Consider the following 15613-nt stretch of genomic DNA (forward strand, 5'->3'; position numbering starts at 1 on the left):
GTGCCTTAGTGAAGCTTCTCCAGCCTTAAATTTATGCACTCCTAGGATTCATCTGGCATTATTGTGGGATTAGATTATTATGTGCATGTGAACAAAAAAGAAGTTGTCTGCCTAAATAATCTGCGTGTAACCGGGATAACTCCGTAGAAAATGGACAATGATGAGTCCAGACTGTCCAGTCTTGAAATTGACACAGTCAAGTTAGCCGTCTCCCATTATTTTATGTATAGTTAACGTGGCTGTTTGCATTGACTTGTGAATACAAAAATTGGCACCCTCGTTGGCGTGGTTCTTATTCTGCATTATCAAAACCTGTCCCATAATTTGTTATAAAAGATATATTAAACTCAAACCGAAGGACTACAATATGAATAACACTATGATCTATTTTGATGTTGTTGAAGGGCAATTGACATCTAAATTTACGACCTCAGAGGTATCTATAGAGTAGATCTAGTTCAAGAAATGGAGGAACAAGTGGTTGAGTTTAATATATATTTTATTGTGCCAAATTATGGGACAAGTTTTGACTATTTCTAGAATAAGAATCACGCCAACGACGGTGCCATTTTTTGTATTCAAAAGTCAATGCAAACAGCTACTTTAGAAGTTAACGATACCTAAATAATGGAGACGGCTAACTTTGCATGAATGCATCAACAATTTGGTAGGACAGGATCAATGTCAAAAGCATATCTTTGGTAAAAACACGTATGAAACTACTTACAATTTTTACGGAGTAATTAACGAGACTAGAAATCTCAACTGAGACTATTAACTTGACATAAAGTTACGAGTTTTAACTTGGTCTTGAAAAAAAAAACTTATCAATTATTTTGAATGTCAGGTGTTTTATTAGTCACGAAGAACATACAACCTTGACAGAAACATCAATTTATGCAGAAGATACAAATACCACAAGGATAATGGAAATAAAAAAAATATAAGCATTCTAGTACTTCTATTTTTTTATGGAGAACGTATACAACACAGAGTGGACGTATTTCTCTCCCGGATTTACAATTGTCGACGGGAAATTAGGGTGATTCACAGCGTCAGGGAACACTAGAGTCTCCAAAGACAATGCTGAATGAGGTTGATACACAAATCCACCTTTCCCTTTTGTATTATTAACAAAATTTGCAGTGTAGAATTGGACACCAGGTGAAGATGCTTGTACATCCATAACTCTTCCTGATTTCTTATCATACACTATTCCCACTGGTTTCATTTTTTCAGTGCTGTCAAGTACATAGTTGATGTCATATCCATTTTTGAGTTTATTGATCCTGCTCCCAACTTTACGGGGTTTCAAGAAATCATATGGCGTGTTCTTGATGGGGGCAATTTCGCCTGTGGGAATGAGCTGTTTATCTACTAGGGTGATGTGTGATCCAAAAATTTGAAGAACTTGGGACAAGACGTCGCCACTGTCGTGACCACCAATGTTCCAGTAAGGGTGGTGAGACAGGTTAATTGGAGTGGCCTTGTTCAGTGCTTTTGCCCTAAATACCACGCTAAGTTTGTAAGAATCTTTCAATGTGTAGGTAACAGAGGCAAGAACAGCACCAGGAAATCCTACATAAGAAAGCAATACAATTTCAATGACACTTTTCTTATTAGTTCGTTCCAAAAAGAATACTTACCGCAGTTCTAATTTTGAAAGTAATTTAACTTTAAATTTCCTATTTTATCCTTAATGGCATGCTTTTATAGCCACATATATCTTATGGCATGTTTAAAACCACAAGCTCCAAATGTCCTTTCTTAAATTTCGTACTCGATCAAACTTTAAGGGCAGCCCAGTGCACTAAACTCCCGCTATGTGCGGGGTCCGGGGAAGGGCCAGACCACAAGGGTCTATTGTACGCAGTCTTACCCTGCATTTCTGCAAGAGGCTGTTTCCACGTCCTGAACTCGTGACCTCCTGGTCACATGACAGCAACTTTACCAGTTACGCCACGACTCCCCTTCTCGTACTCAATCAAACTACGCCACAAAAATTGATACGAAATGAGTAGTTGTCTGGTATAAAATACCAAGATTTACCTTCTTCACCATCAGCACTGTAGTAGGTTAGAGTTATGTAAGGACACGGACCATCTTTCACGTACTTGCTTACTTTCCAGACAACTTTGCTAAATCCTTTAGGGCCACCTATATTTTTGAAGTTTTAATTGCAACAGAAACAGAAAGAATTTTGTGTAATGGAGGTAAAAGTGGATGAGAAAGCAAAGGGAAAAGGAAACGTAGTGAGAGTACCATGCAACATGTTTTTGCCTTCATTGGGGACAAGCTTATAATGGATTCCATTCAAAGTAAATTGAGCACCACCAATCCGGTTAGCAACTCTTCCAAGTGTGGCTCCAAAATAACTTGTATCATTCTGCACCAAATTAGTTTCGTAAGTGAAAATAAACGGGGCTTTTGAATTTCCTTCAACTGTACTTCACATTAATCCAATAAATGGGAGTTTAGCGGAGATATTATAGGTTAGGGACGCAGTCTTAAAACATAAAGTAGTTGTATGATGGAGGCTGGTGGTTGCGGTTTGTGGTGATAGTAGATAAAGTAATCGTAAGAGGTTTCATTCACATAAATTTTCAAATGCAACATCATCTTACGGATTTTAAGATTATGAACAAGATTTGAATAAATCAGATGTATTCAAAGCAAATAAGTGCTTGTAAAAAGAAGAAAATAAATGCATTAAAAAATTGAAATTCAAATGATTCAAGTTCAAATTTCCATTAATTAAAAATTGATCGACTAGATTTCTTTCAATGTACTTCACATCAATCCAAAAGATGCGAGGTTTAGAAAAGAACTATAATTAGACTGTATCAAATGTATGGATTTTGACATGGTACAATTCAAAGAACCGGTGCCATTGACTCATAAGTCATAACCAAGTTACTTTTGGGCGGGTTATTTATTGACTCAACTCATTTTGACCCGTTGAAATGCTCAACTCGCCCATTTGACATTCATGTATGAGACGGACTGACCCAGAACGACATTGTAGTAATAAAATGGACGGCGATCAAAAGAAAGGAAAGGCAAGAAGAATATATCCCTCCCTTTCTCTGTTTCTCTTTTTTCTTAATGAGAATATGAAGTAAATTTTTATCAGAAAAGAGCAAATTGGAATAAACTTATTCAAATACGATGAACAAATTAAAGTGAACTAACCTTGTATTCCTCGATAGTGTCATATCCAAGAACAACATCACCTATTTTTCCTGGAAATTAGCAACACAAGATAAGACTAATGTCTTCAAGGAATAGCAGAAAACAGTACACATAGTAACAAAAACAGAAGTTAAAATCGGAATACATTTTCCAAAAAATTGGGATTTGATTAGGCAAAAGACAGACATACCATGCTTATCAGGAAGAAGAACAGAGATGATTGAGGCACCATAATTGGTGATCTTAACAGAGAAATCTCCTTTCTTGATCTCATAGATCCCTATCTTGTGCCCTCTAACACTAGCGGCAACCAACAGATGAAAAATGAACAAACAGACCAACAAATTAATCTTTAAAGACATAGTCAACTCTAGTGTATTTTAGACTTTGGAGTGTCTTGATGACAATTCTTCAGCCTTGAATTTATATACTCCTCCACTCATCTGGTATTATTTGTGGGATTAGATTATTACCTGCATGTGAACAAAAGAAAACTTGTCTGCCTATTAATCTGCGTGGAAATTGGGTAGCTCCGTAGAAAATGGATAATGATGAGCGTGAAGTCTTAAAATTGACAGTCAAGTTAGCCGTCTCCCATTATTTTATGTAACTAATTGCAGTAGTAGTTTGTGTTGACTTGTAAATCCAAACAAAATGGCACCCACGTTGGCGTAATTCTTGGGGTATTATCATTTAGCTCGGGCCAGAAACTATTTATATTTGGTAGCCGAAAAAGTGTATAAAATTTATATAATTTTTGTATATAACAGTATATATATACAAAAATATATATATAAATTTTATATATTTTTTCGGCTATTATTTTCTAGCGGCGATACAGTGTCTTACATTCTTATTGTGGAAATAATCTAAACTTGGCCCACTATTTGGCTTAAAAGATGGAGAAGCATAATAATCTCAATCACATATTTCGCCATTTCTTGGATTCTTTTGCTTTTTAAATATCTTAAATTTAGCTTTCAATGTTGGCCCTTCAACCTCATTACAATAAATTATGTGTGTGTTCCATTTTATGTCCTAGAATTGCGTATAGCGTTTTCCGGTTCATAGGGTCTTACAGCATAAGCATCTATGCCACTTATTTGCTACACCAAACTAAGGAATTTAACCTAAGTCGTTAAAATTAAAGTAAGAATGCATATTACTCAATCATATCAAAGTGATAAATATGTGTATAAAAAACACAATTTCTGCATTTGGTTTGTTATCAACAATGTGTGCATGTAAGTTTTTACCATTAACACTCTACTTGTTATCATGTTTCTTTTGCAGCTTTGGGTCAACAATTTTGTTTGGTTGGGGTCCTCTGGAAGTGGTTCCCAAAAGTGTGGTATCCAAAACAGTTGTTTGAAAACTATCCAAATACTTAAACGAAGCAAAATTATATTATATCATGAATATCAGAGTTTTATTTGTCACAGAGAACATATAACCATGATACAAAAATCAATTTAAGTAGAATATTTTAAGAAGGATACAAGAGACAGAAGCCAAGCATTCTAGGTAGTACTATTTCTTGATGGAGAACGTATACAGCACAGAGTGGGTGTAAGTCTTTCCCGGATTCACAATTGTCGACGGGAAATTTGGGTGGTTCACAGCGTCCGGATATCCTTGAGTCTCCAAAGACAATGATGAATGAGGCTGATACACATATCCACCTTTCCCTTTTACATCAATGACCCAATTTGCAGTGTAGAAATGCACACAAGGTGCAGTCGCTTTTATATCCATCACTCTTCCTGATTTCTTATCATAAACTATTGCTACTGGTTTCATTTTTTCATTGCTGTCAAGTACATAGTTTCTGTCATATCCTCTATCGATTTTGTCGATCCTACTCCCCACCTTACGGGGTTTTAGAAAGTCGTATGGTGTGTTCTTGACAGGGGCGATCTCGCCTGTGGGAATGAGCTGTTCGTCAACTGGGGTGATGTTTGATGCAAAGATTTGAACAACCTGGGACAAGACGTCGCCACTGTTGTGACCACCAATGTTCCAGTAAGGGTGGTGAGACAGGTTAATTGGAGTGGCCTTGTTCAGCGCTTTTGCCCTAAATACCACGCTAAGTTTGTAAGGATCTTTTAATGCAAAAGTAACAGAGGCAAGAACATCTCCAGGAAATCCTACATAACATAGCGATGAGGTTTATTCAATTCATAATGTCCGCCAAAACAAAATTAATTGTCTTGTATGGAATATCAAGATTTTACCTTCTTCACCATCAGCACTATGGTATGTTAGAGTTATGCAAGGGCACGGACCATCTTGCACGTATTTGCTCACCTTCCAGACAACGTAGCTAAATCCTTTAGGGCCACCTTTTATTTGAGGTTTAATCATATCAGAGACACAGAAAGGAACAACAACAAGCACAGTGAAATCCCATAAGTGGGGTCTGGGGAGGGTGAGGTGTATGCAGACCTTACCCCTTACCTAAGGAAGATGGAGAGGCTATTTCCGAAAGACCCTCAGCTCAAAAGAAGTGAAAATGAAGCAGTAAACAGACAATAGCAGAGAGAGAGAGGAAATTTGGGTAAATGAAGGTGAAAGTGGAAGAGAAAGCAAAGGAAATGTAATGAGCATACCATGAATCGTGTTATTTCCTTCATTTGGGATAAGCTTATAAAGGGTTCCATTCAAAGTAAATTGAGCACCACCAATCCGGTTAACAACCCTTCCAAGTAGAGCTCCAAAATAACGTGTATCGTTCTGCACAAAATCACAAAGAATTTCGAAACTTGACATATTATTCTAACGAATTGTAATTGTGGGAAAATCTTGAGCATCTAAACCAGAAACTGTAAAAGAATAGTTTGGAGCAGCATAAGACCTTTATAAACCATTTTTAATGCCCTTATAAACTTAAAATGGCACATGACTAAGTTCAAGATCCTCTCTCATGTAGACTTTAACTAATAGTAGAACTGAAAGCGTGAAAACTTGTTAAGACGAGTTATCAAAAGCTGGTTTTTGGTATCATCTGAAATAATTGAACTTTCATCTTTTTCTTAATGAGAAAATGAACCAAAAGCTATTACTAACAAACTCGAATAGATGCATCTAAACACAATACAGAAAGTGAACTAACCTTGTATTCCTCGATGGCGTCATATCCACTAACAACGTCACCTATTTTTCCTGGAAAAGGATCAAAGACAAAATAAGACTGATGTGTTCAAGGAGTAGCAGAAAACAACACACTTTATACACATACCATGCTTATCCGGAAGAAGAACAGAGATTATTCTGGCACCATAATTAGTGATCTTAACAGAGAAATCTCCTTTCTTTATCTCATATATCCCTATCTTTCGCCCTCTAACACTGGTGGCAGCCCACAGATGAAGAATGAAGAAACAGATTAACACACTAACCTTGGAAGACATAGTCAACTCCTGTGTTTTTGAGCCTTCAGAGAGTGCTTCTTAATGACAGATTCTTAAGCTTTGAATTTATGTACTCTTCCAACTCATCTGGCGTTATTGTGGGATTAGATTATTTTCTGCATGTGAACAAAAGAGAACTTGTCTCCCAAATAATCTGCGTGGAGTGGAAATGGGATAACCTTATTTAAAAAAATCGACAATGGTGACTGGTGAGTGTGTCGTATTGAAATTGAAAGAATCAGGTTAGCCTTTGCCATTATTTTATGTATTGTTATATGAAGCAGTAGCTGTTTGTGTTGAACTGTATATAAAATAATGGAAACCACATTTGCATGATTCATATTCTGGAAATAATAACAACTTGAGATTTTATTTGGCTTAAAAGATATATTATTAAACTAGTCAATCACATGATTAGCCATTTCTTGAATTCAACTTTTTAAATGCCCCAAAATTTAGCTTCCAGTTTTGGCCCTTCAATAACATGATCAGATGATGTACCTTTAAGAACCTAATTCGTTTCAGGATGTAGTACTAAATAGTTTTTTGTTTCTAATTCTGCTACTATCATTCTTCTTTGATATGTTTTGGATTGATTTTAGTGATCACATTCATTAATTGTTGTTGTGCATTGTATAATGTTTAGAAGGGTTGAACAAAATTGATGCCAACAGCATATCTATGGTAAAACATTCTACCTATGAAACTCAAACCATTATTATGGAGCAATGTGATCAGAATAGTAAATGGAGACTATTAACTAAAAACAAGTTTTGATTTGTTCCAGAAAGGGTAAAAAACAACAAAACTATCCACACCAAAACCAGTGAATCCGCGTCTAAACACTCACTAAACATGTCTAAAACTGTTCTTTGAAAACTCCATCAAAACAGAACTGTATTGAGTCTAATGTCAGGTGTTTTATTTGTTATAAATAGCATATAACCTTGACAGAAATATCAATCTATGCAGAAGATACAAAGGACACAAGCGATGGTGGAAAAAATTAATAAGAATTCCAGTATTTCATGATTGAGAACGTGTACAGCATTTTGTGAGTGTAGGCCTTTCCTGGACTCACAATTGTTGAAGGGAAATTAGGGTGATTCACAGCATCGGGGAACCCTTGAGTCTCGAAGCACAATGCTGCATGAGGCTGATACACATATCCACCTTTCCCCTTCTGAATAAGGGAGTTTGCAGTGTAGAATTGCACACCAGGTGCAGACGCTTGTAAATCCATCACTCTTCCTGACTTTTTGTCATGAACTATTGCCACGGGCTTCATTTCTGCACTGCTGTCGAGTGCATAGTTGATGTCATATCCACTTTGCAGTTCGTTGATCTGGCTCCCTACTTCACGGGGTTTAAGGAAATCATAGGGTGTGTTCTTGACAGGAGAAATTTCACCTGTAGGAATGAGATGTTCGTCTACTGGAGTGATGTGTGATGCAAAGATTTGAACAACGTTGGACAAGATATCTCCAATGTTGTGTCCACCAATGTTCCAATAAGTGTGTTGAGCCAAGTTAACTGGAGTGGCCATGTTTAGTGCTTTTGCCTTCATTACCACACTAAGCTTGTAAGGATCTTCCAATGCATAGGTAACAGAGGCAAGAACATCACCAGGAAATCCTACGAACGAAAATAATGGATTTTACTCAACTCATACTGTATCTTCCAAAGGAAATTAATAACTGTAATTATCTTGTGGAATAACTAAACAGATTCACCTTCTTCACCATCAGCACTGTGGTAGGTTAAAGTAATGTGGGGATAGGGACCATCTTGCTCATACTTGCTAACATTCCAAACAACACGGCTGAATCCTTCAGGGCCACCTATATTTTTGAAGTTCTTACATATAAGAGGAAGGAAAATTTGAAGAAAAACCAAAACCAAAAGAAAATGTAGTGAGGATACCGTGCAGTGTGTTGGCGCCATCATTGGCAATAAGCTTATAAAGCGTTCCATTCAATGTAAATTGAGCACCACCAATCCGGTTAGCAACCCTTCCAAGTAGGGCTCCGAAAGAAGTTGTATCATTCTGCAGAAAAATACTTTCATATTTGTTTATGCGTATGACGATTTCAATATACAAACAACTCATTCCATAGAAAGATTGAAGCTAAAATGGGGCATTACTATGTTCAAAACTCTTACTCACATGGACTTTAATAGACTTAAAGGCACAGAAACGTGTTAAAACAACTTGTCAAAAGTTGATCTGATACCAAAGTGAAATAATCTAACAATCAAATCTAATTCCTTAATGCAATATAGGTCGTAGCTGAAAAACCTTCATAAATCACTTTCTTTTACGTATCCAAAATGAAAGATTATTTAATTAAATCGGGTATAAGGTTGGTGTTTTCCGTTTCCTTCGATGTACTTGACATCAGTCCATAATTTGGAAAGATTTAAGTTAGACATTATAGGCTAGAGATACGGTCTTTGTAGGAAAGAGCTACAATTAGACAGTGACAAAGAAAAAAGCTGTTAATATGATTTCACAATTGGCTATGAATTTTCACATGGCACAATTTCTATGGACTCACAGAGAACCACAGTGACATGCAATAAAGTAGAAGGCAAATCAAAGAAAGGAAAGTCAGGAGGTATATCACTCTATTTTTCTGATTGTCTTTTCCTTAATGAGAAAATGAACAAAGTGAACTAACCTCGTATTCTTCGACGGTGTCATATCCCAGAGCAACATCATCTATTCTTCCTGGAAAGGATCAAGAGACAGTAAGACTGATTTCTTAAAAGGAACAGCAGAAAACAGACCAAATATACACATCAAGAAGGTTGAAACAAGATCACATTATCAAATAGGAACATGTTTTCCAAAAGGTAAGATTGATTCAGCCAGCAGATGTTGTATGATCGACTGAATCAAAACATTTTTTATACGGAACATAAATATATATATATATATATATATATATATATATATAGTTTATATGTATTAGAGATATATATAGTGCCTTATATATATGTGTATGTATAGATCCACCTCTAGAATTGATAATGTAGAAGACAGACATACCGTGCTTATCAGGAAGAAGAACAGAGATGATTCTGGCACCATAATTAGTGATCTTAACAGAGAAATCTCCTTTCTTAATCTCATATATCCCTATCTTGCGCCCTCTAACACTGGCAGCAGCCGACAGATGAAGAATGAAAAAACAGATCAACAACGGACTAATCTTTGAAGACATAGTCAACTCCTGTGGTTTTGACACAGCGAGCCTCTTCAGTCTTGACATATGCAGCACTCCAATTTTGGGATGAGTTTAACTTATTATCTGCATGTGTTCAAGACAGAAGTTGTCTGCCAAATAATGTGCTTGAAAATGGGATAACTCCATTGAAAATCAACAATGATGAGTGGACAGACAGAGTCAAGGTAGCGGTCCCCATTACTTTATGCATATTTAACAGTACCTACGTTTCTGTTGACATGTAATTACAAAAAATAGCACCCACGTTGCCGTCATTCTCATTCTTTTTTTCTTTTTTTTTTCTTTCTCTTGAAGATTAGTCAGTTGTACCTTTATGAACCTAATTTATTTTTGAATATAGTAAAAGCTTTCTGTTTCTAACTGTGCTAGCAAAGAAGGACAGTATCAACGCCAAAAGCATATCTTTGGTAAACTCCACTTATGAAAACTCAAGGGAAACAATTAACTTGAGACGATACAGATACAAATTGAGCCGACGGTCTATCGGAAATAGTCTCTCTACCTCTCCACTTATAAAAATTCTGATTTGCTCTAAAAAAAGAAAGAAATTTGTCACTCCAAAAACAGTGAGTCCAGATGCAAACACTTACCAAACATATTTTTAAAACAGTTCTTTGGAAATTTCCGTCCCAGCACAACGGTATTGAGTTTAAATGTCAGGTGTTCTATTTTTCACAAAGCACATATATGATATAACCTTGAGAGATATATAAATTTATGCAAAAGATACAAAAGACACAAAATTAATATAAGCATTCTAGTACTATTTCGTGATTGAGAACGTATACAGCATCTTGTGAATGTAGCTCTTTCCCGGAGTCACAATTGTCGATGGGAAATTTGGATGGTTGACAGCGTCCGGGAATCCTTGAGTCTCCAAACACAAAGCTGCATGAGGCTGATACACATATCCACCTTTCCCCTTCTTAATGAGAGAGTTTGCAGTGTAGAATTGAACACCAGGCGCAGACGCTTGTAAATCCATCACTCTTCCTGACTTCTTATCATAAACTATTGCCACAGGTTTCATATTCTCACTGCTGTCAAGTGCATAGTTGATGTCATATCCATTTTGGAATTTATTGATCTGGCTTCCAACTTTACGGGGCTTCAGGAAATCATAGGGCGTATTCTTGACAGGGGCGAGTGCGCCTGTTGGAATGAGATGTTGATCTACTAGGGTGATCTGTGATGCAAAAATTTGAATAACATTGGACAAGATATTGCCACTGGTGTGTCCGCCAATGTTCCAATAAGTGTGTTGAGCCAAGTTAACTGGAGTGGCCTTGTTTAGTGCTTTTCCCTTCATTACCACACTAAGCTTGTACGGATCTTTCAATGCATAGGTAACAGAGACAAGAAGATCACCAGGAAATCCTACAAACGAAAATAATGTATCTTTAAATGGAAATTAATTACCGTATTGTATTGTGGACTATAACCAAGGAGATATATTCACCTTGTTCACCATCAGCACTGTGGTAAGTTAAAGTAATGTGAGGATGCGGACCATCTTTCTCGTACTTGCTCACCTTCCAAATTACATGACTAAATCCTTTAGGGCCACCTATATTTTTGAAGTTTTTACATATGTAAGAGGAAGGGAACTTGGTTTATATGGAGGTGAAATTGGATCATAGGTAAAATAGAGATCTACTGAGAGTACCATGAATGGTGTTATTGCCATCATTGGCGATAAGCTTATAAAGGGTTCCATTCAAAGTAAATTGAGCACCACCAATCCGATTTGCAACTCTTCCAACTATTGCTCCAAAAGAACTTGTATCATTCTGCACAAAATTATTTTTGTTTACGCATATAAAATGAGTCATTCCATAGAAAGCTTGAAATATTATTCAAATGAAATGAAATTGTAAAAAGATCTTGGGCGTCCAACTGATAAAGCTGTGACATCAGTTCGGAGTAACCCAAGACTTTTATAAACCATAAACCATAGTTAAAAAGGCAAAATACATAAAGAACTCATTAAACTTGTCCGCACAAACAGGTTTGACTAAACGGGTATTCTTTTATCCTTTTTGTTCATATGAAATTAGTGCCTCCCTGTTTGACTAAACCCAGTCATAAGTTGAGCAGTGTAGTACACTCGCTCCACATCATCTTCCACGTCAGAAAATCATTAAAATTTAACAAATTAAATTCCCTTGGCCTAATCTACTTTCTTCCTCACCCTACCCTACCTGTTTCTTCCTCCTCTCCAAAATAATCCACCATTTTTACTCTTCCTCATACCCAATTTGAAGTTGGCTTTTTGTTTTGAGTCTAACTATGTTTCTTGACTAAGAGTCCGTTTGGATTGACTTGTTTTAAGTGCTTTTAAGCCATTTTATAGTGGTTGGATAGCATAAAAAAGTGCTTTTAAGCACTTGTTTTTAAGCTAAAATGACAAAAACAAGCCAAAAGCCAAAAGTTAGAATTCCTAACTTATGGCTTAAAAGCTATTTTGGCTTAAAAGCTCATCCAAACGGGCTCTAAAACGAAACACTATTCCTTCAATGGTAAAACAAAAAAATAACAGAGGAAAGAAGAAATTGCAGTCAAAGAGATTGTAGGAGAAATAAAACACTGAAGAATGTTATTGCTTTCACTGGAACTCTGATTTACAGCAGTATATGCAAAGCATATAAATAAGACTGAACCACTAACGTTCAACTCCTAAAAAGATTCTAACAACTAGCAATGAATCTTATCCAAACTAATAACTAAGCTGATACTATTCCTATAAAATAGGAACTGAATTATTTGACTCAGTAAACATAAGTAAAACAGTAAATAAAACATGTAAGATGCACTAATTTTTAACAAATGGTGGCTGGTTGATCTTCAATTCTTCATCAAAATAAACTCTTATCATCAAGCATTAGAGGGACTTGAATCGGTTGATTCATACTTCGGTGGTGTTAATGGTGAATATAAGAGGATGAAATGAGCTTTCAGAAGTGAAAAATGGTGGAAGAAAATTTGGAAGTGGGTTTGTAAGGTGGTCGAGGAAGTGGGGGTTCCGGAGATGGCCATGGCAGCGGTGGAAGTAGTTGGGTGTTGCTGGATTTTGTTTGGTGCAATTTATGGAGTCTGTAACTGAAATTTGGGTGAAGGATTTGAATGGTTTCGAGTTGGATTAGAGCTTCAATAGTCTATTGCACTATCTGTCAAGAAAAAAAGGACTAGGGGTGAGGAATAAGGAGAAAGAAACTTTTTTTCTTCCTTCGACGACACGTCGTGAGTTCGAGTCTCTCAGGAGCAAGACGAGATGTTATCGGATGGATGGATACCGGGGGTCTATTTGTAAACAGTCTCTTTAATCCAGAGTAGGGGTAAGGTCTGCGTACACAATATCCTCTCCAGACTCCACTGACATTATACTGGGTTGTTGTTGTTGTTGTAAACTTTTTATTTTTTTATTTTCTATTATGTAGGCGCTTTTAATTTGGTTTTTTTGCCACATCAGCTGTTAAGGAGGAAAATAATTCATTTCAGAATGTGTTTAAGGGTAAAAGAACACCCGTTTAGTTTGACTATTCAAACCTGTTTTTTGGACAAGTTTAACGTGGTCTTTATGTATTTTGCCTAATTAAAAACTCTGTTTCGCATGAACTTCAGCACTATAGAGTAAATGCACAAAAACATGTTAAAACGAGCTTGTCAAAAGTTGATTTGATACCAATTAATGTGAAATTATCTAACTATCAAATCTAATATATATGGTTCATATTCGAAAACCTTCACAAATCTCTTTCATTTATGCATCCAAAATGTGCCATTATTTAGTTGTTACACACAAAATGGAACAAATAAGGCAATATGGTTGATTTTAGGTAAGGAGAATCCTAGAAGGGCTCAAATGATGAAAGAGGCATAAAGAATGCACGCGACAGAAGAGCATTGATACCACTTTTGTTAATGATGGTCCACCCCCATTAGCTTTTTGGTATGCACCAGTATTTTTGACGCAGTACATAAATTTATGTGTAAATATCCATTAAATTTCAATATATATTAGAGACATCATAATTTTAAAAAAATATAATAATTCAATTTTAAGAACCTTAAATGCCTGAATCTCCTTGTTAGATGCTTCAAAAAAGTGAGTGGCAAACAGCTTGGATAAGCATATATTTCAGTGTTCACTGTGCAGTAAACTGAAACAACTTGGTGGCAGAGGGGCGTAGTCACCTTGCTTGAACACCGCTTCTTCGAATTTTTTTCGTAATATGTATATATAAATAATAAATAAAATTAAAATATTGGGTATAAATATAAAAATGATACCGCTTGTCATTATAGTAATTTATTTATTTATTCACTTTTGAAAATATTGACATCGCTTACAAAAATTACCGTATACGCTACTGGGCAGAATCTGTACTATATTTGTTGAAGTCATTTCACTGAAAATTTCATTAACATTAGGGTCAAGTTTTTATGTCAGAAAAGAAGCCAGAGGAATATTTAAAATCTAAATTTGATGTGTTTAAAGTATGGAGAGAATATTTTGCCAGTCTAAATTTCCTTGAATATACTTCACATCAGTCCAAAAGATGGGTAATTTAGGTTAGATATTATAGACTAGAGATGGGGTCTTCTGTTAGGAAAAAGCTACAATTAGCGAATTAAACAGTGGCAATTGTCAAATAAAAAGTTGTTAATCCCATTTGGTTCATAAGTGGTTACGAATTTTTACATGGGACAATTGCTATTGACTCATGAGACGCAGAAGGCAGAACCACAGTGACTTGCTGCAATAAAATAGAAGGAAAATCAAAGGAAGGAATCTATCTCTCCTCTTTCTCTTTAGAAAACGAACTAAAAAGTTTTTAGCAAAGAGCAAATTCAAGTAGATTTATTGAAACAGAACAAAGTGAACTAACCTCGTACTCCTTGATGGTATCATATCCAAGAACAACATCACCTATTTTTCCTGGAAAGTATCAAAACAAGATAAGACTGATTTTTTCAAGGAACACAAGAAAACAGGAGACATATACACATCAAGAATGTTGAAACAAAGATCATATTAGTTATTAGATTTGAACCCACAATTTCAAATAAAAAACAAGTCCATAAAAATAGGCTATATCAAATTTGAATCTTAAATCCGCCTCTGGATATTATTTATGTAAAAGACAAACATACCATGCTTATCAGGAAGAAGAACAGAGATGACTCTGGCACCAAAATTAGTGACCTTAACAGTGAAATCTCCTTTCTTGATCTCATAAATCCCTATCTTGTGCCCTCTAACACTAGCGGCAGCACACAGATGAAGAATGAACAAACAGATAAACAGATTAACCTTTGAGGACATAGTCAACTCCAGTGGTTTAATTGGAGACTTAAGTGAGAGTGTCTTTGAATTTACGTTATCCTCTGGCCTTATTAATAGAAAACCTTATAAACTGCATGTGCACAAAAGTGGACTTGACAGCTGCGTGGAAATCGATAATGATTGTGTGTGCAGTCTTGCACTTAGACAGAGAGTCAAATCAAACACATGATTGGTTTTTTGGCACTGGCTCTTGTCCATATTTTTATTAATGTGGTGCTTATGTATTCCTCCGAGGGTCTATTGGAAACAACATTTCTATCGTCACAAGATAGGGGTAAGGTCTGTGTACACACTACCCTCCCAAACCCCACGGTGTGGGATAATACTGGATATGTTGTTGTTGTTATAGTATTGTTATATTATTGTTATTATTGTTATAGTATAACCGACTGTAAGTGAAATTAATTACCAAC

General features: G+C 35.9%; 4 protein-coding genes across 4 annotated transcripts; all 4 read right to left on the reverse strand.

Annotated features, from left to right (window-relative positions):
* Positions 1-834: 834 nt before the first annotated feature.
* On the reverse strand, positions 835-3684 carry LOC142179590 (uncharacterized). The gene is made up of 5 exons (XM_075250478.1): positions 3383-3684; positions 3193-3242; positions 2263-2386; positions 2050-2157; positions 835-1578 (listed from the first exon to the last, which is right to left on the reverse strand). The coding sequence occupies exons 1-5, from the start codon at positions 3552-3554 to the stop codon at positions 962-964; spliced, it is 1071 nt and encodes a 356-aa protein (XP_075106579.1). The 5' UTR covers positions 3555-3684; the 3' UTR covers positions 835-961.
* A 929-nt stretch (positions 3685-4613) lies between these two features.
* On the reverse strand, positions 4614-6743 carry LOC107787173 (uncharacterized). Its single transcript, XM_016608703.2, has 5 exons — positions 6431-6743; positions 6305-6354; positions 5802-5925; positions 5427-5534; positions 4614-5339 (listed from the first exon to the last, which is right to left on the reverse strand). The coding sequence occupies exons 1-5, from the start codon at positions 6600-6602 to the stop codon at positions 4723-4725; spliced, it is 1071 nt and encodes a 356-aa protein (XP_016464189.1). The 5' UTR covers positions 6603-6743; the 3' UTR covers positions 4614-4722.
* A 759-nt stretch (positions 6744-7502) lies between these two features.
* LOC107787172 (uncharacterized) lies at positions 7503-10014 on the reverse strand. The gene is made up of 5 exons (XM_016608702.2): positions 9655-10014; positions 9284-9333; positions 8526-8649; positions 8336-8443; positions 7503-8237 (listed from the first exon to the last, which is right to left on the reverse strand). The coding sequence occupies exons 1-5, from the start codon at positions 9875-9877 to the stop codon at positions 7609-7611; spliced, it is 1134 nt and encodes a 377-aa protein (XP_016464188.1). The 5' UTR covers positions 9878-10014; the 3' UTR covers positions 7503-7608.
* A 425-nt stretch (positions 10015-10439) lies between these two features.
* LOC107787174 (uncharacterized) lies at positions 10440-15255 on the reverse strand. Its single transcript, XM_016608704.2, has 5 exons — positions 15008-15255; positions 14743-14792; positions 11520-11643; positions 11313-11420; positions 10440-11230 (listed from the first exon to the last, which is right to left on the reverse strand). Exons 1-5 carry the CDS (start codon positions 15177-15179, stop codon positions 10617-10619), a joined length of 1068 nt encoding a protein of 355 aa, XP_016464190.1. The 5' UTR covers positions 15180-15255; the 3' UTR covers positions 10440-10616.
* Between the last annotated feature and the right edge of the window lie 358 nt (positions 15256-15613).

Source organism: Nicotiana tabacum, chromosome 3 (assembly GCF_000715075.1).
Source record: "Nicotiana tabacum cultivar K326 chromosome 3, ASM71507v2, whole genome shotgun sequence".
Lineage (NCBI taxonomy): Eukaryota > Viridiplantae > Streptophyta > Magnoliopsida > Solanales > Solanaceae > Nicotiana > Nicotiana tabacum.